Genomic DNA, 23,801 nt, shown 5'->3' on the forward strand with positions numbered 1-23,801 from the left:
GAGAATTTCGCTTTCCAAGAATTCGCCTAATCTCATTTGCCAACGCTACTTAAGCCGGTGACCGGCCACGCAGCTCTCTAATTAATTAATAAGCCAATTAGCGGCGTGATTAAGAGCTTCCTTTTGACCGCCCTGTCCGTCAAGTGCGGCGGGTGATGCCTGAGTTTTAGCGTGACGGAAGAGCGTCTTTCTCCCCACCCCAACCCCCCAAATCAATCGAGGCGGCAGAAGGATGATCAGCGAGGCTTAAATTCTGAGCAAATTCGGACGTGGTCTAGAATAACAAGGGATTTATTCGGGGCCTGCCCTGGAATAATGAATATTAGGCCTCGCTTCGAAATCATCGCCAGCAGGGGGAAGCAGCTTAACAGAGAAATGCGGAGAGGTTAACCTCCACCTGCCCTCCCCCCCCCCCAAAAAAATTAGCTGCATCATAAGGAGGGGGGACAGAGAGGGAAGCCACAAGATCAAAGACATTGGCCGCTTGAAATTTATTGCACCTCTTTCCCGCGTTTCGCAAGTCCCTGATTCAGCAACTGCTGCAGAAAATAAATATTAAACCTGGGAATCGGAATTAATGAAGGGCAGGCTGGGAAAAGCGATTCCCAAAGGTGGCCTCCCGCTAACACGAACACCTAGGGATGTGCAAATCCGATTTTCCTTTTCCCAGTCTCCTCCAAGTTCAGGAAACAGCCACCCAAAGGGAGGGACTTTTTTTAATTTAGAGGAAAGGGGAGGAAGAAGAGGCGACGCGATTGGGGTGACGAAATTACACCTGGCATTGAAGAAGCATTCCTCCTTCTCCCATAGCAACAGAACGTGGGGATACGCAAAGGAACCGGATGCCGGAAGGTTCGGAAGCCAGAAAAGGAATTTCTCTGCCGTGCGGCACAGGGTTCAACTGCGGAACTCCCTGCCACAGGAGGCAGTGATGGCCACTCACCTGGATGGCTTTGAAAGAGGGTTGGGCAAATTCAAGGAGGTGAAGCTGAGCCAGAAACTCCAGCGGGTGCAGAATGCCGCAGCGAGGCTCCTTACGCCGCAGGATCACATTCACCCGGTGCTATACAAGCTGCACTGGCTCCCGGTGCAGTACAGGGTCAGGTTTAAGGTGCTGGTTTTGACCTTTAAAGCCCTAGTAGGCCAAGGACCCACGTACCTACGGGACCGCCTCTCCTGGTATGCCCTGCGGAGAGGTCCACAAATAACAACACTTTGGAGGGTCCTGAGCCTCAAGGTGGTTAGATTGGTCTCAACTGGGGCCAGGGCCTTTTCAGTACTGGCCCCGACTTGGTGGAACGCTCTGTCCCAAGAGACTAGGGCCCTGCGGGACTTGACATCTTTCCGCAGGGCCTGCAAGACAGAGCTGTTCCGCCTGGCCTTTGGTTTGGACTCAGTCTGACCCTTATGTTTCCCTCCCCTTATGGTCTTGACCTATGGGCTACTGTACTTTAAAATGAGGCTGCATTTTAAATTGCATTTTAACCTGTATTTTCACTAGTGGTTCCCCCCCCCCCTCTTTTTTTACCCTATTATGTTTTTACTGTGATTTTATTGGTGTTAGCTGCCCTGAGCCCAGCTCTGGCCGGGGAGGGCGGGGTATAAATAAAATTTATTATTATCATTATTATTATTATCATTATTATTATCGATGGCTACTAGCCAGGACGGCTATGCTCCGCCACCACAGCTGGAAAAAGCAATGCTTCTGAATACCAGTTGCTGGAAGCTGAAGGAGAGGAGAGGGCGAATCCTGTGTTCGAATCCTGTTCGCTGGTTTCCCATAATGGGCATCTGGTTTGCCACTGTGAGAACTAGAAGCTCTGATCCAGCAGGTCCTTCTTGTGTTCTTACACAGATTGTGTTTTTAAAGAGTCACTGTGAAAATTCATTAGAATTTAAGCGTGGGTTTCTCTTGAATATACACAGTTTTCCTTCACGCAGTTTTGCTGAAAATACACAGTTTTGCCAATGCAAGCTTTGCCCACCCCGCACATATAATGAATTTTGCACGCTATTTTCACGTTCGTTTCTAAGCTGGGCTGGGCTGTCACCAATATGCTGATGAGCTCTATCTGCTGATGGACAGCCACACCGACTCGGCCCTGGACACACTGACCAGATGTTTGGAAGCCGTGGCTGGATGGTTTCATGGGAGCCAATTGAAACTAAATCCAGAGGTCCTCTGGCTGGGTCGGGATGGCATGGGGATGAGGGACTAACTCCCTTCTCTTGCGGGGGCCCAATTAGTGCCATTGCCTCCCGTTAAGAGTTTGGGTGTAATCCTTGACGCCTCCCTTTCCATGGAGGCGCAGGTTACAGCAACAGCCAAGGCGACATTTTTCCACCTTCGCCGCATCAAGCAGTTGGTCCCTTACCTTTCCCGGCCCGACCTGGCCACAGTGATCCACGCGACGGTCACCTCCAGGCTTGACTACTGTAATTCGCTCTATGTGGGGCTGCCCTTGAAGCTGTCCCAGAAACTCCAGTGGGTGCAGAATGCTGCAGCGAGGCTCTTTACAGGGTCTCTGCCATGGGAGCATATTCACCCAGTGCTATACCAGCTACACTGGCTCCCGGTGGAGTACAGGGTCAAATTTAAGGTGCTGGTTTTGACCTTTAAAGCCCTTCACGGCCTAGGACCCTCGTACCTACGGGACCGCCTCTCCCGGTATGCCCCATGGAGAGCCTCAAGGTCCATAAATAGCAACACCCTAGAGGTCCCGGGCCCTAAGAAAGTTAGATTAGCTTCAACCAGAGCCAGGGCCTTCTCAACACTGGCTCCGGCCTGGTGGAACGCTCTGTCTCATGAGACCAGGGCCCTGTAGAGATGCAAGTTGCTTGCAAAAGGACCCCTGAACCCCCCACATTTGGGGATTCCTTGCCAGGCCTTCCCACAGGCCCTGACCCCCCCTGGCACAGCTCTTCCCACAGGCCCTGACCCCCCCCCCCCCGGCAGGCTGAGATATCACCGAGCCAAGCCAGGGAGTTCTGTCTAGGCAATTAGCAAATTGCCTTGGAAGAGGCCAGAGCTGCGAAAAGCTTTTTTTTTTTTTTTTTAAAGAAATCTTTATTATTTATTATCGGAGAGCGGGAGAGGGAGAGAGAAAATGAGGGTTTTATAGCAGGAACGTAAACGCTGAATGTGGTCCATTATTCTGCTAATGGATTTCATTGCCTCGCACGGAGCTCTTTGCATAACAGGTCCAGGGAACCTCTGGAAAGCCTTTTGGGGAGGAAGGGGGTGTTTCAGGATAAGTGCGGGGGGGGGATAAGACCCCCTCCCCAGCTATCGATCATGAAATTGGCTTTGGCTAGGTGGAAGGTGGAAAGGAGATGGTGTGAGGGGTTTTTTTCTTGCAGGGGGTGTTTATAGCCACTGGGTCTGGAACACAGACCCGATGGATCGCAGTAAAGGATGGTGAAACCCAGTATACTGTTTCCAACGGTGGACAGCTCAGGGAGGCCACAAGCAGGACTCTCCACTGGCTCCCCCAGCATCTGAGACTCGGAGGCAAACTGCAAATGGAGGATTTCAGGCCAAGGAGGGGGGGAAGAGAGGCTGGTACGCAGGATGAGACCCTCCCTGCCTGCGGACTGTTTGGCCAGAGTGGTGCATGCTCTGGTTATCTCCCGCTTGGACTACTGCAATGTGCTCTACATGGGGCTACACTTGAAGGTGACCTGGAAACTGCAATAAATCCAGAACGCGGCAGCCAGACTGGGGACTGGGAGCGGCCGCCGGGACCACATAACACCGTCTGGAAAGACCTTCATTGGCTCCCAGGACGTTTCTGAGCACCGTGCCACCACCGAGAAGGCCCTCTGCCTGCTTCCCTGTAACTTGGCTTTTCGCAGGGAGGGAACCGTCAGAAGGCCCTCGGAGCTGGACCTCAGTGTTCGGACTGGACGATGGGGGTGGAGATGCTCCTTCAGGTCTACTGGGCCTTTGAGGCCGTTTAGGGCTTTCAAGGTCAGCACCAACACTTTGAATTGTGCTTGGAAACGTACTGGGAGCCAATGTAGGTCTTTCAAGACCGGTGTTATGTGGTCTCCCAGTCACCAGTCTAGCTGCCGCATTCAGGATTAATTGTGGTTTCCGGGTCACCTTCAAAGGTAGCCCCACACAGAGCGCATGGCAGTAGTCCAAGCGGGAGATAACCAGAGCATGCACCACTCTGGCGAGACAGTCTGCGGGCAGGGAGGGTCTCATCCTGCATACCAGATGGAGCTGATAAACAGCTGCCCTGGACACAGAATTAACCTGCACCTCCATGGACAGCTGTGAGTCCAGAATGACTCCCAGGCTGCGCACCTGGTCCTTCAGGGGCACAGTTACCCCATTCAGGACCAGGGAGTCCCCCACACCTGCTCAACTCCTGTCCCCCCAAAACAGTCCTTCTGTCTTGTCAGGATTCAACCTCAATCTGTTAGCCGCCATCCATCCTGCAACTGCCTCCAGACAGTGATGCTTCTGAATCCCAGTTGCTCGAAACAACAGGAAGGGAGAGGGATCTTGAATTCGAATCCTGTTTGTTGGTTTCCTTTGGGGCACCTGCCTGGCCACAAAGGCTGCAATCGTCAGCTGGCTTCAAACCTATGGAAACTGCTCCATTTAGCGGGGTTCAGTCTATGACCCGCTCTGCACATCAGGGTTCGGGGTTCAGGTGTCCGCCAGAGCCAGAAGTCCTGCCCTACCCAATACACACAGTTCCCACTTTGGCCATCAGGGGGCAGTAGCCGCCTTCAGGTCCCTGTCTTGGCTGGGGCTGAGCCAATAGCCCTTGGCCACCGGACAGGGAGCTGTCAGCGAACAGAAACACTTATGAAAATTTGATAGGCGCACCCATTAATTACAGCTCTCCGGAGAAACGTCTTCTCCCGCTTTAAGTGCCTCTTCAATCGCTTCCGCTTCTGGAAAGGACTCGGACTCCTGGGTTCTCTGCTCGGCTTTGGGCCTTCTCGGTGGCTTCTAGCCTTGTCAGATCTGAAGTCTCTAGGTTGGCCAGCCAAACCTCCAGGAGCCTTGAATCTTCAGGTCAGCAGATTAAAGGATTAGGGTGAGGGTCTGAAAAAATCACGGCACAAAAGGAAAAGGAACGAGGAGGGGAGAGGAAAGAGACGAAGAGCAACACGCCAAATTCTTGACATTGGAAGGTTCTTCCGATGACCAGGCGGAATCAGAGGAGGACGCGGGCATTTCGAATTTCAGTGGCGCCCTGATAACCAGATAATAATATTATTTAATATTTTAATGTTTCAATATTTTAATGTTGTATTTTAATCTTGTTTTTAAGTTGTACTCATTCAACTTGTTTTTATTATTGCTTGTTAGCCGCCCTGAGCCCAGCCTTGGATGGGGAGGGCGGGGTATAAATTAAAATTATTATTGTTATTATAACACAGATATTATTTTGCTTCTTGACCCCTGTGCAACTGTACTCATTCTGTGGCCTACCCTGCGGTTTCGCTTCTTGCCTTTAAACTTTCCTCCATCGCCGTAACACCCCTCTTGTTTGGTGCACGTTAGAAAACGGCGTCGACCAAAAAAACCCTTCACACACACAACCAGAGAAAAAGCACTCTGCGCATGCTCAGAGGCACTGGTACTCAAACCGAGCATCCCTTCTCCGGGAGCTGGGAACGTGGCAGTCTGGACTAAGAAGAGTTTGTCATGAATAATAGCAGAGAGACAGGAATTAAAGAACCTTTTAATGAGGGTGAAAGAGGAGAGCGTAAAATATGGTCTGAAGCTCAACATCAAAAAAACGAAGATCGTGGCCACTGGGCCCATCACCTCCTGGCAAATGGAAGGGGAAGAAATGGAGGCAATGAGAGATTTTACCTTCTTGGGCTCCATGATCACTGCAGATGGTGACAGCAGTCACGAAATTAAGAGACGCCTGCTTCTTGGGAGAAAGGCGATGACAAACCTAGAGAGCATCTTAAAAAGCAGAGACATCACCTTGCCAACAAAGGTCCATATAGTTAAAGCTCTGGTTTCCCCAGTAGTGATGTATGGAAGTGAGAGCTGGACCATAAAGAAGGCTGATCGCCAAAGAATTGATGCTTTTGAATTCTGGTGCTGGAGGAGACTCTTGAGAGTCCCATGGACTGCAAGAAGATCAAACCTCTCCATTCTGAAGGAAATCAGCCCTGAGTGCTCACTGGAAGGACAGATCCTGAAGCTGAGGCTCCAAGACTTTGGCCTCCTCATGAGAAGAGAAGACTCCCTGGAAAAGACCCTGATGCTGGGAAAGATGGAGGCACAAGGAGAAGGGGACGACGGAGGACGAGATGGTGGGACAGTGTTCTGGAAGCGACCAGCATGAGTTTGACCAAACTGCGGGAGGCAGTGGAAGACAGGAGTGCCTGGCGTGCTCTGGTCCAGGGGGCCACGAAGAGGCGGACACGACTAAACGACTCAACAACAAGAAGAAGAAGAAAACGGCATCGGCCCAAAAAACCCTTCGCACACCCACCCAGAGAAAAAACACTCTGTGGATGCTCAGAGGCGCTGGTGCTCAAACCCAGTATCCTTTCTCCAGGAGCTGGGAACGTGGCACTAAGAACGTGAACTGGGAACGTGAACTAAGAAGAGTTCGTCATGAATAATAGCAGAGAGACAGGATCCGAAAGAGACTTTCCGCGGCGTCTCCCGGGATGTGGGGCGGCCATGTGCTTCTTTGCTGCTCGCCAGCCAAATGTCACCACAGGCCCTGGGCAAAGCGGTTTGGGGGTGAACCAGCTGCCTGCACCAGCCCTGTCCCCTCCCCGTGCGAGAGGCGCATCCGTGTGTGAGAATTTAATGAGCCTCCGCTGTGGGGCTGAGGCCTTAGAGAGAGAGAGGCAGAAAGATGGAGAGGGCATTTCGGAGTGGAGAAGACCTGGTTTGTCACCCAAGCGGGTGGGCAGAGAGGGAGAGCTTTTTCCGGCGCCCTCTGCATAATTCACCGCCACGCCTGCCTGCCTGCCTGCCTGCCGTCACATGGACTAAGGTTTCTTGAGAAACAAGGCGTCCCAAAATACAGATGTTGAACGGATTTGCATGGAAATTCAACCCAGGGGAAGCGAGGAAGTCACTTAACAATGTTAATAATTTTTAATAAGATTATGATTTGTGTCTGTCTTGTTTGTTTATGATTTTGTGAAAATGGAAAAAAACAAAACAAAAATACAGATGTTGAGAGAGTGTGCAAAGGCACTGTTTCTAACTTGCGGTATTTATAAAGGCTCGTACCCAGTGCCTTTTTCTCTGGGGGACACGGTTTGGGGACACGTAACCCTAAACATTTTGTGACTCTAAGTTCGGCCTCATGGAGGGGCAGTATTTCAATATAAGTGGGGAAATGATGGGAAAATATGAAAAAGGGAGAATAATAATAGTTCAAATTGAAGTTCAGGGAGAGAATATATATATTGGGTAGGAATCTATGCCCCAAACAATAATAAAGCAGAATTTTATTTTAAAAATTAGAAAATGAGAGTACCCCTAAACATTTTTTAAAGGAAAAAAGCACTGCTTCTGCCTGTTTTAATCCCTTTAATTGTGGAACTGTAGACGTTTTTCGGTTGATATTTTATTGAGTTTCACTTACAAGAGGGGAGGGGAAAGGGTCTGAGAAAGAAAAATACAAAAAATGGAGTATATACAATAGGTGCAATCAATTACACTTCCACAGATTACCGTAAAGAAATAAATGTCGTCCCAGTAGGGTTATTAATGGCCTATGACGTAGCGTGGAAACTGGTTCCAAATGTCTATGCGTTTGTCCAGAGAAAGTCTACGTCAAGCCGCTCCTAAGTTGTGAGTGTTGTCGTATTGTCAATCCGTTGCAAGGGACCCCGGGTGGGGTCATCTAGTCCAACCCCCTCGCTATGAAAAAAATAATAATAGAGTTGTAGATTGGGGGCGGGGACCCTGAGGGTCATCTTGTCCAACCCTCTAAAATGCAAGAATCTCGTCTGTGACAGGCAGTTGAGGTGTGGAGCAAGCCGACAGCAGAAAAAAAGAATTTCCCCTCCTCTCGTAACACCATTGAAGCTGAATGTTGGGAGACATTCCTTCCTCACGCGGCGCAGAGTTGAACTGCGGAACTCCCTGCCACAAGGCAGCGATGGCTGCCAGCTTGGATGGTTTTGAAAGGGGATTAGTGTCTTGGTGGACCTCTTTGTAAGGCTATCGATGGCTGCGAGAAAGGATTTAAGTTTGTTGAGGCTCTGAGAAGGTAATGGGGCCCTTTCTATGTCCAGCTGTCCTTCGTCAACAACAAATTGTCGGTTTATTCATGTCAGATATATGCTATATGGTCATTTATGTACCTCATAGGTATCTCAAGCCATTTGCCCATGTTGCCATGCAACCAGTCCATGCAGAATGTAGGCACCCTATATATAGAAAGGAGCAAACCAGGGATATTTTAGGGACCAGGCTAGCAGGCGGGGCCCATGACTTACACATCCTAGGAGCCTACACAACACAAAACACTGCTGATATAGGTAGGTTTATATTTTATTTGTTTTTTTCTCTCATATTTTGGAAATGTACATCCAGGTTTTTTTCCTCTACATTTTTTGGGGGGGCCCAAGACAGTGAGGGATGCGGTGGCGTGGTGGTCTAAACCACAGAGCCTAGGACTTGCCGATCAGAAGGTGAGTGGTTCGAATCCCTACGACGGGGTGAGCTCCCATTGCTCGGTCCCAGCTCCTGCCAACCTAGCAGTTCGAAAGCACACCAGTGCAAGTAGATCAATAGGGACCACTCCGGCAGGAAGGTAAACGGCATTTCCGTGCGCTGCTCTGGTTCACCAGAAGCGGCTTATTCCTGCTGGCCACATGACCCAGAAGCTATACGCCGGCTCCCTTGGCCAGTAAAGCGAAATGAGCGCCGCAACCCCAGAGTCGGGCACGACTGGACCTAACGGTCAGGGGTCCCTTTACCAAGAGAGTGGGGCCCTAGGCTATAGCTTGTTTAATTTATATGTGAATCCAGTACTGGCCATGATCCAGGATGACTCTGTTCCCCACCAGAAGGAAAAAGCAGGACGGGAGAGAGTGGAACACAAGGAGAGAGTGGCTCTTGTGTTCGAATTCTGCTTGCGGGGTTTCCTTGGGGGGGGGGGGGAAGGTTGGCCACTGTGGGAACAGGAGGCGGCAGTCGGCCCAGCTGTAGGGCTCAACGGGTGCTCTCTCGTGTTGGGGCTTCAAACCTGTTAACGGAGAAATCTGAGGGCTCCCTTGGACAAAAAACAAGGACACCAGCCAGGAATACCAGAGCAAAACAGCAGCCAGTAGGCTTGGTCTTTATTGAAGACTGTGGCGACAGGACTCCCACCTGCCACCAGGTGGAACAAGATGGAAGCCCCAAACAAAAGAGAACCCAAACTTTTATTAGCTGCTAATCCCCATGCTTCACCCCCCCAAAAAAACTACATCACTGTTACATCATGAAAGGGGAGGTCTGGCGGCAGTAATCTGAGCATCCTGGACCCTGCCCCTTGCCTTCCACCAAACACCCATCAAGTGGAACAAAAGAGATCTTTCCATTTCCCTGTTTCCCTGTCAAGTTAATCACTCCCTTTTGTCTTCATCTGGGTTTGCTATTTCTGGAATGGCTACCTGTCTGGCATTCAGGTATCAGGATGCCGGGGATTATCACTCAGGCAGAGGGGCTGCTGAGTAGCTGAGCTCACGTGTCTATATGAATTTCTGAAGTTTTCCCAGTGAGCCAGTACATAGATACATTGATGAGTGAATTCTTACATTTGTTATTGTGCAGCAAAGGCCCTTTGAATAGATAGGAAGAAACTGCGACGAAGTGTTTTGCAGGGACAAATCACCAAAGTGATTGTGCTTGTTTTGGTAGTGGGCTGCATGTGCATGATATCTGCTGGAGGGGGAAACACCCCCCCCAACCTATACATAAATTCCTGCAACAAATCTCAGGTTAGTTCCGGGTGTGCCTCTGACCCCGGTGAGCATGGCTAACCCCAGATGCACCCAAATTGTGGGAGAGATGGAGAGGTCAGGAATCCTTGTGTTGACAGATGAAGAGGCCTCTGTGCTCGCCTCCGGTTCAGGGCTGTTTCGTAATGTGCTTCCAAGCTGCGCACCCCCCACCCACGAGATTCTCCTCTTTCTGGAGGCGATGGGTGGCCCCACTCACACATATACGGTTCACCCCACGGAGAACACATCAAACACACACACATGCACGGATGCAGGCGTACACAGGGACCCATCCGGAATTATTTGAGCAGCATTACGTAATAACTCCACTGCTCTGCTCCTCCTGTTTGTTTTTTCGAAACCTGTATGAAATTTTAATGCCGTGTGTGGAAGGGAGGCCAAAGAAACCACGAGGCACAGTGCGCACAGTGCGCACACCAGAGAGGCCCCACGGCGCACGGCACACCCACCGCTTTCCGAGAGAGGGAGGAACCCGTCAGGGTGTTTTTTTTCTTCTCGTATTCAGGGTGAACCTCGTACAGTTTCAGAGCTGGGCTCCCCAAAGGTCATCTAGTCCAAATCGCCCCCTGAAATGCAGGAATCGCAGCTTAGAGGAGCCCCGGGACAGGTTAACCTCTGCTTGGAAACCTTCGAGGGTGGAGAGTCCATCGAGGGAGTATGTTACGATGTCTAACAGCTCTTGATGTCAGAAAGTTCTTCCTGATGTTTCGTCCGAATCTCCTTTCTTGTCATTTGAACCCATCAGTTCGGATAATAATAATAATATTTTATTTATACCCCGCCCTTCCCGGTTCAAAAACCGGGCTCAGGGCATCTAACAACAAATTTAAAACACTTAATTATAAAAGCAGCATAAAATACAGTATAAAAACATGAATGACAATCAAGTTCAAAATTCAAAAATCAATTTAGGGGAAATAAGCATTAGATAATCCCCAGGGCTAGCTGGCTGAATTGGTCCTACTTGGGCCAGCGAGGAGACCAGGGGAGAATTAGCTGTGGGGTCTCAGAGCAGGTGAGGGAAGGGAAGGGAAATAAAAGATCAGGCTGAATTCAAATTAAAGGCCAGGTGGAATAGCTCTGTCTTACAGGCCCTGCGGAAGGAGGTTAAATCCTGCAGGGCCCTGGTCTCCTGGGACAGAGCATTCCACCAGGTCGGAGCCACCACTGAGAAGGCCCTGGCCCTGGTGGAGGATAATCTGACTTCCTTAGGGCCCGGGACCCCTAAACTAGGGTTGTTCATGGACCTTAAGGTCCTCTGCGGGGCAGACCAGGAGAGGAGGTCCCGGTTACCCTCCAGAGCAGCAGAAAACCAGCTTGCTCGATTTCCCAAGTGGCAGCAGCTCTTCAGATATTTGAAGATGGCTATCGCATCTTCTCCATGTGAAACATGCCCTCCTCCTTCGACTGTTCCTCATCAGGCATGGTTTCCAGGCCCTTGGTTATCCTAGTCGCCCTCTCTGCCCACCTTCCAGTTTGTCCATCTCCTTCTGAAACTGAGGTGCCCACAACTTTGGGAAACATTACATTTGCAGCGGATGAAAGGAAATCTCTTGTTTATGATAGGCAGGAAACCCTCACTGCAAACTGTAACAACAACAACAACAATAATAATAATGATAATGATAATGATAATAAATTTTATTTATACCCCGCCCTCCCCAGCCAACTGATTGAAATACAACTTCAAAACAAGATTAAAATACATTAAACATTAAAATACAGCCTAATATGATGTCTGGCAATCGCCCTTCAGTGATTCGCGGAGCTCCTCTGATGTCACGGAATGTTCGCAGGCGGTTCTGGTGCCATCAACGGAATCACACTTCAAAACGACCTTGACAGATTAGAGAACTGGGCCAAAACAAACAAGATGAATTTTAACAGGGAGAAATGTAAAGTATTGCACTTGGGCAAAAAAAATGAGAGGCACAAATACAAGATGGGTGACACCTGGCTTGAGAGCAGTACATGTGAAAAGGATCTAGGAGTCTTGGTTGACCACAAACTTGACATGAGCCAACAGTGTGACGCGGCAGCTAAAAAAGCCAATGCAATTCTGGGCTGCATCAATAGGAGTATAGCATCTAGATCAAGGGAAGTAATAGTGCCACTGTATTCTGCTCTGGTCAGACCTCACCTGGAGTACTGTGCCCAGTTCTGGGCACCACAGTTCAAGAAGGACACGGACAAACTGGAACGTGTCCAGAGGAGGGCAACCAAAATGGTCAAAGGCCTGGAAGCGATGCCTTATGAGGAACGGCTAAGGGAGCTGGGCATGTTTAGCCTGGAGAAGAGGAGGTTGAGGGGTGATATGATAGCCATGTCCAAATATATAAAAGGATGTCACATAGAGGAGGGAGAAAGGTTGTTTTCTGCTGCTCCAGAGAAGCGGACACGGAGCAATGGCTCCAAACTACAAGAAAGAAGATTCCACCTAAACATTAGGAAGAACTTCCTGACAGTAAGAGCTGTTTGACAGTGGAATTTGCTGCCCAGGAGTGTGGTGGAGTCTCCTTCTTTGGAGGTCTTTAAGCAGAGGCTTGACAACCATATGTCAGGAGTGCTCTGATGGTGTTTCCTGCTTGGCAGGGGGTTGGACTCGATGGCCCTTGTGGTCTCTTCCAACTCTAGGATTCTATGATTCTATGCTCAAAAGCAGCTTTCTGTGAGGGAAGGAGGAAAGGTCAGTTTGGCTGGGGAGAAACTCTGAACCAGCCCCACGGAGAAGAGAAGCAACTGAGGGTTGGCACGAAGGCTGAGAAGGCAACAGAGTTTGGGAGGTTTGGAGGCCAACAAAGCAGAGTTTGGTGCGTCCGCGTTTCAGGTATTGATTGGAACCAACCAGCCAAATCACTGGCGGCCAGCGTCTAGCAGAGGGAGGTTTGCAAAAGGGCATTGCCAATCTAAGTCGCTTGCAGTGTCCTGTCCAGCACCTAGCACACCGGTGATAAACAGGACATGATCTGGAAAACAGCAACACCTCTTTCTTGGTGGGTTTGGGGCAGGTCTAATGTTGGCATAACTCAAGAACTCAGGGTGTATTCCTCCAGCAAAAGGAGAGTGTTTTGTGTTGTGTGGGCTCCTGTGATGTACGTCATGGGCCCCACCTGCTCGCCTGCTCCCTAAAATATCACAGGTTTGCTCCTTTCTATATATAGGGTGCCTACATTCTGCATGGGACGCAGGTGGCGCTGTGGGTTAAACCACAGAGCCTAGGACTTGCTGATCAGAAGGTCGACGGTTCGAATCCCCGCAATGACGGGGTGAGCTCCCGCTGCTTGGTCCCTGCTCCTGCCAAACTAGCAGTTCAAAAGCACGTCAAAGTGCAAGTAGATCAATAGGTACCGCTCTGGCGGGAAGGTAAACGGCGTTTCCGTGCGCTGCTCTGGTTCGCCAGAAGCGGCTTACGCCTGCTGGCCACATGACCCGGAAGCTGTACGCCGGCTCCCTTGGCCAGTAAAGCGAGATGAGCGCCGCAACCCCAGAGTCGGCCAGGACTGGACCTAATGGTCAGGGGTCCCTTTACCTTTATATATAGGGTGCCTACATTCTGCATGGACTGGCATGGGCAAATGGCTTGAGATACCTATGAGGTCCATCAATGACCATAGAGCATATATTCAACACACAAAAACCTGGGACAATTTGTTGTTGACAAAGGACAGCTGGACATAGAAAGGGCCCCATTACCTTCAGTAGCTCAGGGACTCATCAAACCTAAATCTGGCCCCGTGTATATGGTTGTCTTGTAGTAAGGTTAAAATTTAAAAACAAAACCTACAGACAGCAGCAGGGTTTTGTGTTGTGTAGGCTCCTAGGATGTCAGTCACGGGCCCCGCCTGCTCCCTAAAATATCCCTGGTTTGCTCCGTTCTATATATAGGGTGCCTACATTCTGCATGGACTGGTTGCAGGGCAACATGGGCAAATGGTTTGAGATACCTATGAGGTCCATAAATGACCATATATCAACACACAAAAACCAGCGACAATTTGTTGTTGACAAAGGACAGCTGGACATAGAAAGGGCCCCATTACCTTCAGTAGCTGAGGGCCGCGTCAAACCTAAATCCGGCCCTGGGCTAGATCACCCTGGGGGTGGGGGGGCGCAACTCTACAATTCCACCATTTTATCCAGGGCAGGGGGCAAAGGGCAGCCAGGTGAAAGGGGGGGCAACAGAGACACGGGGCCCCCTTACCCAGTCTTCCTCGCCTCTCGCTGCCCCAGAGTTTTGTTCCCTCCCTCCCTCCCCCATTCCAAACAGAGATGGATTCAGAATCAGAGGGGGCCTTTTTTGGCTCTGCAGGGGAACAGGCGACCCCCCCCCTCGCCTCCTCCCTCTCCCCCCTGCTGAAGACCTATAGCTCCCAGATGAGAGATTCCCTAATTTCCATGTCTATTGACTGCTCCCAGGGTGGGAATATGCAGCCATTAGTCCTTGTCCCAGTTCCATCGATCTGTAAAGGCGCTCTCTCCTCGCCTCTGGCAAACGCAGCCGGGAGGCCTGTGATTTAAGGGGCGTGCGGTGCGGTTAATTTGTACACACACAAATCCTAAAGTGTTGCTGAGATCAAATCTGTTCCAGAAACCACACCTTTCTGCTCCCTCTCTTCTCTGGAAGCGATGGCAAGAGACATATAGGGAACAGGCTCGGTGGTGATGGGAATTGAACTCTGCACATGGTCAGGGGCTCCTTGTTTAGACCTTCATTAAAAAAAATATACTGTGGGAATGTTGTTTTTGTTCGTTACCGTGGTTAGAGGTAGCAATTGTGGTATCCTTGTGATAGGTATCCTTGTGATAATATAGGTATCCTTGTGATGGGTAGCAATTGTTCCCATTTAGCAGAAGGTAAACTGAGGCCGAGAAAGGAGAGGTTCAAGGGAAGTCCTGTTCTCCGTGGCCAGCTAAGACAAGGGCACTCTGCACATGCTCACAGTGGCGTAGCGTGGGGGGTGCAGGGGGGCCAGCCGCACCGGGCGCACCATCTGGGGGGGGGGGGCGCTCGCCGCCTCCGGAGTCGCCGAAGAGCCTCGGGCGCAGGCTGTAGCAGAGCCGCATGTCTCGCGGAACCGACGAGCTGTGCACGAGTCCGGGCTGAAGGTATCCGGCAGGCAGCAGCTCTCAGCGTTCGCCGCGGTCCCCGCGCGTCAGGGCTGCGGAGGGCGTGCCAGGCAGCCCCTCCTCACAGCCCCGCCGCCGCCACCGCTGCTGCAGCTGCTGGGCCATGTTGCATTTTCCTCGCCTCTCTGCCCTCCTCCTCCTCCGGGCAAGCGGCGTCGTTTGGGCGGCAGCGCCAGCGGCAACCCGCCTCAGATCACCTGACACGGACCTGCCGCCGCCGCCGTGGCTACCTTACCGTAAATACCCCAGCCCAGGCAGCAGCAAGAAGAAGCTGGCAGCGGTGGCAGGTTAGGGGTTAGGGGCGCAAATTACTTGCCTTGCCCTGGGTTAGGGGGCGCAAATTACTTGCCTTGCCCCGGGTTAGGGGGCGCAAATTACTTGCCTTGCCCCGGGTTAGGGGGCGCAAATTACTTGCCTTGCCCCGGGTTAGGGGGTGCAAATTACTTGCCTTGCCCCGGGTTAGGGGGCGCAAATTACTTGCCTTGCCCCGGGTTAGGGGGCGCAAATTACTTGCCTTGCCCCGGGTTAGGGGGCGCAAATTACTTGCCTTGCCCCGGGTTAGGGGGCGCAAATTACTTGCCTTGCCCCGGGTTAGGGGGCGCAAATTACTTGCCTTGCCCCGGGTTAGGGGGCGCAAATTACTTGCCTTGCCCCGGGTTAGGGGGCGCAAATTACTTGCCTTGCCCCGGGTTAGGGGGCGCAAATTACTTGCCTTGCCCTGGGTTAGGGGGCGCAAATTACTTGCCTTGCCCCGGGTTAGGGGGCGCAAATTACTTGCCTTGCCCCGGGTTAGGGGGCGCAAATTACTTGCCTTGCCCCGGGTTAGGGGGTGCAAATTACTTGCCTTGCCCCGGGTTAGGGGGTGCAAATTACTTGCCTTGCCCCGGGTTAGGGGGCGCAAATTACTTGCCTTGCCCCGGGTTAGGGGCACAAATTACTTGCCTTGCCCCGGGTTAGGGGGCGCAAATTACTTGCCTTGCCCTGGGTTAGGGGCACAAATTACTTGCCTTGCCCCGGGTTAGGGGGCGCAAATTACTTGCCTTGCCCCGGGTTAGGGGGCGCAAATTACTTGCCTTGCCCCGGGTTAGGGGGCGCAAATTACTTGCCTTGCCCCGGGTTAGGGGGCGCAAATTACTTGCCTTGCCCCGGGTGCTGACAACCCACGCTACGCTGCTGGTTCCTCCCTGGTTCTAGTAACCCGACACTCTAAGCACCAAGCCCCCCAACCCCCGTTGCCCGCATCTAACACGCATTTAAAGCTTCCCTTGTGTAACCCTGGGAATTATAGCTCCCTGAAAGGTAAACTACAGCTTCCAGGATTCTGGGGAGGAGAGAAGCCAAGCGCGCTCTACACGTGTTCCAAACGCGCTTTCAACCCGCGGTGCGGATGCGACCCTCCGCTAGGGGGGCGCCCGCTCCTCTCCTATCGGGGAAGGGGAGACGCGTCGCGTCGCCTGCAGGGGGCGCTGCTGGCAATCGCGCGCTGACCCACCTGGGATGCGCCGCCAGGCGGTGCAATGGGGGTTTGGGGGGGGGGGCGGGAGGGGGGCGCGCACGTGTCGCTTGTGCTGAGTCCTTACACGACCCCCTCCCACCCCAAGACCCCGTATTGAGCCAGGGACAACCCCCCCCCCGCCTCCAGGGACCCTTCCCAAAGTCAGCGCGACCCTTGCGGAGATTTTCTTCCCATGACCCATCCGGAGCTTCACACCACGGCGGGGGGGGGGGCGAGGGAAACCCTTCTGGGGTCTCCCCCCGTGTCTCCCCCCCCCATTAAACCCACCCACCCCCGTAACGATGCGCCTCCAAACCCCAGACACTCCATCCCCCCGTCTCCAATCGCTACGGATTAATTTCAATTAATTCTTCTTAGGGGGGGGACTCTCCCGGCTTCCTTCCGCAGACAGAAAGGGGCGTCTTCCCCCCCCCCCCCATCATTGCCCCAGGAGAGGAAGACGGACCCCCAAAAATATATATATCAAAAGACACCTTTATATGGGGAGGGGCAGCCCCTCCTCCCTGGACGATAAAGACTTTCTCTTGTTCCACGCCCCCCCCCCGCACGCCCAAGGGTGCCTAACAGACTGGGGCACTATCTCGCCCCCCCCCCCCGAGCTTTGTCACGGGTGTGTGACAGAATCCCTCTCTCCCTCCCTCCCCCACCCCTCCCTTTTCTGCTCTCTTCTCCTCCGTCTATCCCTTAACACACCCAGATCAACTCCCCACCCCCCCCCCCACCTCGATCCAGGAGATCTCTCGCTTTCTTTCTCTCTCTGCCCACCCCCTGGGCTTCTCCCTCCCTCCCTCCCTCCCTCCCTCCCTCTCCACACATAATTAACCTCTGAAGCTCTGAAGGACACCGGGGTCTCCTCCCCGCCCCCCCCCTCCATCCATCCATCCATCCCTCCCTCCCTCCCTCCAAGCGCAGCGGAAGCCGGGATGGAGACGGCACTCCGGCGAAGGCGGCGGCGGCGAGGGATCCGTCATGGGATCCACTCCTAGCACGAGAGGGAGAGCCAGCCGTCGGCAGAGACCCCCCTCTCTTTCGGAGGGGGGCGCCCTTTTCCCGGGGCTGCCCCGGAGGAGGGAGGCGATCTCCACCTTGGAGTCACCCTAAAAAGAAGAGGAAGAGATACCCAGTTTTTTTTTAATTTTCCCTTTTTTTTTTGGAGCCGCTGGCGGGGCTCGAACCTGCCGCCGCCGCCCCGTCGGATTGACAGCCGCGCCGTCCGGCTGGAGAGCGGCGGGATCCGCAGCGCATCTTCGCCGGGACGCCTTGACCTGGGAGGGCGTGGAAGGAGAGGAGGGAGGGAGAGAGAGAGAGAGAGAGGAGGGGGCGCCCCCTCGCCCCCCCCCAAACCCCTCGCCCCCTTAGTCCTGCTCGCCTCCGGATGGGGCAGGGATGGCCGCCTTAGCCAGCTCCTTGATCCGGCAGAAACGGGAGATCCGCGACCCGGTGGCCAGCCGGCCCGTCTCCACGCAGAGGAAGGTCTGCCCTCGAGGGACCAAGTCTTTATGCCAGAAGCAACTGCTCATTTTAATCTCCAAAGTCAGACTGTGCGGGGGGAGAAAGGGGCGGCTGGAGAAAACGCCCGGTAAGTCGCCCCCTCCCCACTTTACACGACCCCCCCCTCCATCCCCTTGTGGAGAGGGGGTCCCGGATCCTGGATCTCTCCGGAGGAGGGGTGGGCAGGCATGAGGTGGGTCCTGGGTTGTGGCTCAGCCAGGGAGCGACTGCTCCGAGTGCAGAAGGATGCTGCCTGCCCGGGTCTGGAAATCCTGGAGAGCTTCTGCCGGCCAGTCCTGAGCTATCTTGCCTGGGTCTTAAGGGGGAGCCATGAGGTCTAGACTCTTGGTTTGTAAATGAATGTAGCTGGGTGGTGGAGCAGCTGCTTGGAGTGTAGAAGGTGGCAGGGTTCGGTCAGATCCTGGCTTCAAATCCTGGAGAGATGCTGCCGGCCAGTGATGGGAATGTTGAACTGGCTGGGCCAAGGTTCTGGATAGGTGTGTGGGGCAAATGCCTTTGAAACACGCCAATCACGGCCTGCTGTGTTTGGAGTGTGTTCTTCTGCCCCAAAGCCCTGCAGTGACAGGACCCTCGCTCCCCAAAATTTGTTGGGGTGTGAGTTATCTGCACACTGCAGTGCCTGGAGGTCAACAGCAGGGGGCGCCGTCCCATTGTGGTTAATGCAGACCGCTTGTGGGAGGGGAGGGATTCCGTTTCCAGGGGGTCCACAGGACTGGGCGGTACCCCAAATATATATATATATTCCGGGGTCAACGGCCTCGCACGTTTGTTGTAAATATGGATAGTCCTTTGTGAGTTGCAGGGCTCTGGGTTCAACAGCAGGAGGCGCTGTTTGCAACATTGCGCTTCCATGGGTCTCCTGCAGGGGGCGTTGGTTATGCGGCTTGACGGAAGCGTTGTCTCCTCTGGGTCAGCAGTAGGGGGCGCCGTTCTGCAATGGGGTGATCTTCTGTTTCTGCGATCTCTTGGATAACTGTGGGACTCATTGCTGCAGGAAAAAGCCTGTTCAGTCTCTTGAGCACTAGAAACTTAGGTTAAAAAGGCACATATCAAATGTATAAACCCACAAATTTCAGACGCACCCTGGAGGGCCTTCTATGGAGTGGGGTGCCCGGTGCCCCCTGTTGGCTGAAAATGTTATTAAAGTACAAATTTATTTTACTTTTAACTGGTCCATCTGAACCTGGAAATAAATAGCAGGCAAGTTTATACCATACAGACGTCCGGGACAGTAGAATGTGTGAAGGAGTCCCTGCAAAGGTGGGCGGGTAATTTTGAAGAAATAAATAATTTTGGCGCTGGTTTTTGCAGCTTAAACTTCGTCAAACTATTTCCTACTGGGAAATGTTTTGGCTTCTGTTGTCGAGTCTTCGGAAGAATCAATCTTTTAGTTCATCTTCCCTGCCTGAGGAAAGTTAGCAAGCTTTTGAATCGGTAGTAACAATTATTTGCAGCCGTTTCTGAGGCTGTCACCAAGTCCGGGCCTTTAAACCTCAGCGGTGGGGGGAATCGCCGTATTCCAGTCCCCACCCACTCTAACCAGCATGACCAATGGTCAGGGCTGTGTTCCAAAAATGTCTCCCTGAAACCATCTGTCTGAAATATGATGGGGCAATGTCCAGACTTAGAGCTGAGAATTCCTGAGTTTGCAGCACTCCGCGCATGGTCAGAGGGCCTGTCCGGCTCTTTGATCAAGTCGCCTGGTTTGAGGGCTGAACAGCAGGACCCGGTGTGTGGAAATCCGAATAAACGAGCCGCGATGCTCTGTAGAATACGGAACGACGCCCTGTTTGGGTTTTTACGGCTTTTGGAAAAAGATAGCCCATTAATTTTAAAGGTCTCTAAATGAAACCGCAGCTGGCGAGTCCTGGAAACTGAGGGTTTATCACGCCCAAATGTGAAATCCTATATTTGCTTATTCTCAAAACGCTACCTAATTGTGCTGGGATGGGGAATTATAATGAAGGCTTATTATTAGCGGAAGTGGTCGTGTCTGTACAGACCTCTTGCTCCTGGCCTGTTCAGGTAAGGATGCTGACCCCCAGGCAGGGGGCAAGGGGACGCAGGCTGTCTTCCCTAGTGGCTACAGCGGGCGGCTGCAGTCCTTAATTTCTATTTCAAAAGCTCAAGAAGAAGAATGAAGCCACTGGGCTGGATGTGGAAAGGGTCTAAGGGGCTCGGTGGCAGAGCCCGAATTCCACACTCGGAAGGTGCTGGGTTCAAATCCTGACAGCAGCTCCAGGTATGGCTGCCTGTAGAGGAAACCTCCCCAGTGGTCTTAATTTAGGACCAGGTCGCTTCTTAGGCCAGCCAGTGGCAAAGCAAAAGATTTGGGTGGCAAGCTCTGCATTGCAGAGGGCCAGACTGAATGATCTCAGGGGCCAGGGGCCTGATCTGTCGTCTCCTTGCCTCGCCCCCTATTTCCAGGTTGTACTAAACGTTATTGATCCAGGTTCCTGGGCCTGATGGGAAGGGTGGCCCCTCACTCGACACGCAAAAGCTCTGCATGGATTCTGCTTTCCGCTAAAGCGAATTATTCTGCATTTTAGACGTTGTGGGGAGGAAGGAGGAAAACGCCCGAAAGTTTGAGAATCACAAAACGGCCCCGGAAGTGAGTTGAATGGGACTTCCTTCCAGGGAAATAGTTGAGCAGGAATTTGATGCTTGAGATGGTTTAAGGCTGTGTTGTTTAGCAGTTTCCCCAAAACCTCGTTCCCTCGAGGGAGTTTCTCAGTCATGGTGGCCTCTGAAGAAAAGCCTCAAGGATCCTTGTCCACATTAATGGACGCGCCACCGAGAGCGCTCCATCCTTCAAAATCTGTGTGCCCTGGTGACCCCTAGTTTGCAGTGTTTCCTCGGTGCCTTAGGGGCAGCTGAGTGGGGGTCGCTGGGCCGTTTGCACCCCTTCCCCCCGGCTCAGGGTGCAAAAATCTCCCCTGGAAAAGGATATTAGAAATCGCAAAACGGAACCGCAGAGCTAAGCGAAGAGATCTGACCCCGCAGAGGACTATCTCTTCCATCCTTCCACTCTGTTTCACAGAGCTGTGCCCCTGTTTCGATGCCCGTGGGGCCGTGCCAGCGGCGAGGGTCCGCCTGGCTGGGACACCCCACGGATACCTTGGGCCGCAACCTGCTATTTCCCCCAAAGAATATAGACTTTTCCCTATGGAAAGGGCCGGGTTCCTGTGGTCGTTTTCCACACACGCCCCACCCAGCCGTACACATTTGACAAGTCACTGCGTTCATCTTTGGAAACGGGTGGATTTCAAAAGACAACACAGAGACAGAAAGAGAGACAGAACGAGGAAGAGAGAAAGAAAGAGAGAGGGGTATTTTATGGGGAATTGCAACAGCCGAATAGGAAAGAGAATCGCTGTCTCCCCTCCGCCACTCTGAAGCCCCCTCCCCTCTCGCCAATTTTGTCCTTCAAATGTCTTGTCGAATGACAGAGTGACAGGCGATGCGGGCCTCCACATCCAGGAACCGCGGATCTCTCCGTGGAACTTTGTGGGAGACGAGCGTCTTGTTTTTCTCATTATCTTTCTTCCTTTAAAAGGTGTTTCCTCCTCTGTTCTTCGTTTAATCGCACGCCTTGTATCTTAAAACCTTTGCACCCATCTTTGAGACCCGTAAGGAGCCTTCGCGTAACTCGTAATTAAAACAAGAGTTAAAACCACAAAGAGGGATTAATTTTTCAAAAGGACAGCCAGCCGCGCAGCAGACATTTTGCAAAAAAATGGGAAAGGGTTATTATTACTAATTACTTGCCCTTCACCCCCAAAGTTCCAGGGTATTAACGCTCAATATTAGACACCGTTTAATATTGGGTCTTAAAAACGTACACCTCGGGTGTCGAAGGCTGGTGTAAAGATGCGTATCCTAGCAGGGATCAGAGAACTGTGGGATTGTAGGATTGGAAGGGAAACCAGGGGTTGTCTATTCTAACCCTCTGCATTGCAGAAATCTCAACTAGATCATACATGACAGGCGGGCCGTCTAATCTCTGCTTAAAAACCTCCGACGAAGGAGAGACCATCATCTCCCGAGGGAGACCGTTCCACTGTCGAGTTGTTCTTACCGTCAGAAAGTTATTCCTGATATTTCGCTGGAATCTCCTTCTTGTGACTTGAATCCACTGGTTTGGGTCCTAGCCTCCATGTGACAGCCTGTGAGATATTTGAAGATGCTAACCAGTCTCCACTTTAGCAGGGTAAAGGTAAAGGGACCCCTGACCATTAGGTCCAGTTGTGGCCGACTCTGGGGTTGTGGCGCTCATCTCGTTTTACTGGCTAAGGGAGCCAGCGTACAGCTTCCGGGTCATGTGGCCAGCAGGCGTAAGCCGCTTCTGGCGAACCAGAGCAGCGCACTGAAACGCCGTTTACCTTCCTGCCGGAGCGGTACCTATTTATCTACTTGCACTTTGAGGTGCTTTTGAGCTGCTAGGTTGGCAGGAGCAGGGACCGAGCAACAGGAGCTCACCCCGTCATGGGGATTCGAACCGCCGACCTTCTGATGGGCAAGTCCTAGGCTCTGTGGTTTAACCCACAGCGCCATCTAATTCCTTCAACCGTTCTTCATATGGCTTGGTTTCCAGACCTTTCATCATCTTGGTCGCCCTCCTCTCTGTGTTCCATCTTGTTGACACCCTTCTTAAATTGGGGTGCCCAGAACTGGACACTGTATTCCAAGTGTGATCTGACCAAGGCAGAAGAAGGGGGACATTTCCGAGCACAATTCAAAGAGTTGGTGCTGACCTTGAAAGCCCTAAATGGCCTCAAAGTCCCAGTAGACCTAAAGGAGTGTCTCCACCTCCATCGTTCTGCCCGGACACTGAGGTCCGCTCCGAGGGCCTTCTGGCGGTTCCCTCCCTGCGAGAAGTGAGGTTACAGGGAACCAGGCACAGGGCCTTCTCGGTGGTGGCACCCGCCCTGTGGAACGCCCTCCCACCAGATGTCAAAGAGAACAACAACTACCAGACTTTTAGAAGACATCTGAAGGCAGCCCTGTTTAGGGAAGCTTTTAATGTTTGATGCATTGCTATTTTAATATTTTGTTGAAAGCTGCTCAGAGTGGCTGGGGAAACCCAGCCAGATGGGCGGGGTATAAATAATAAATTATTATTATTATTATTATTATTATTATTATTATTATTATTATTATTATTTTCTCTTGATCTAGACACCGGACTTCTCATCATGCTGCCTAGAATAGCCTTTTTTGCTGCTGCATCACACTGTTGCCTCATGTTCAGCTTGTGGTACACCAAGACCCCTAGATCCTTTTCACATGTACTGCTGGTAATCCAGGTGTCCCCAATCCTATATTTGTGCATATTTGTTAGCAGTGTAAACTGGACTCTGTTTTTGCACAGCCGCACACCACTTTTAGTTGTTCTCTGAGAGGTGGAGGAGGCAAGGACATTTTGGAATCAAGTCCGAAACCAGGATGGCTCCTGTAATTCCGGAACTGTCCGGAAAATCGGGACACTTGGAGCATGGGTAGGCAAATTAAGGCCCGGGGGCCGGATCCGGCCCAATCGCCTTCTAAATCCGGCCGGCGGACGGTCCGGGAATCAGCGTGTTTTTACATGAGTAGAATGTTTCCTTTTATTTGAAATGCATCTCTGGGTTATTTGTGGGGCCTGCCTGGTGTTTTCACATGAGCAGAATGTGCGCTT

The 23,801-nt window shown here is 52.1% G+C and overlaps 2 protein-coding genes across 2 annotated transcripts in view; both read left to right on the top strand.

The window, feature by feature from the left end:
* Nucleotides 1-23,801, top strand: part of TMEM102 (transmembrane protein 102) — an 84,148-nt gene that overhangs the window by 14,195 nt on the left and 46,152 nt on the right. The window lies entirely within an intron of this gene.
* FGF11 (fibroblast growth factor 11) overlaps nucleotides 17,553-23,801 on the top strand; it is a 50,673-nt gene continuing 44,424 nt past the window's right edge. Inside the window, exon 1 of the mRNA XM_079952160.1 lies at nucleotides 17,553-18,191. Within this exon, the coding sequence (XP_079808286.1) occupies nucleotides 17,999-18,191 (193 nt within the window). The 5' untranslated portion in view covers nucleotides 17,553-17,998. The remainder of the gene's footprint in view (nucleotides 18,192-23,801) is intronic.

The sequence above is a fragment of the Podarcis cretensis genome (genome assembly GCF_951804945.1).
Source record: "Podarcis cretensis genome assembly, chromosome: 13".
NCBI classification, from domain to species: Eukaryota; Metazoa; Chordata; class Lepidosauria; order Squamata; family Lacertidae; genus Podarcis; species Podarcis cretensis.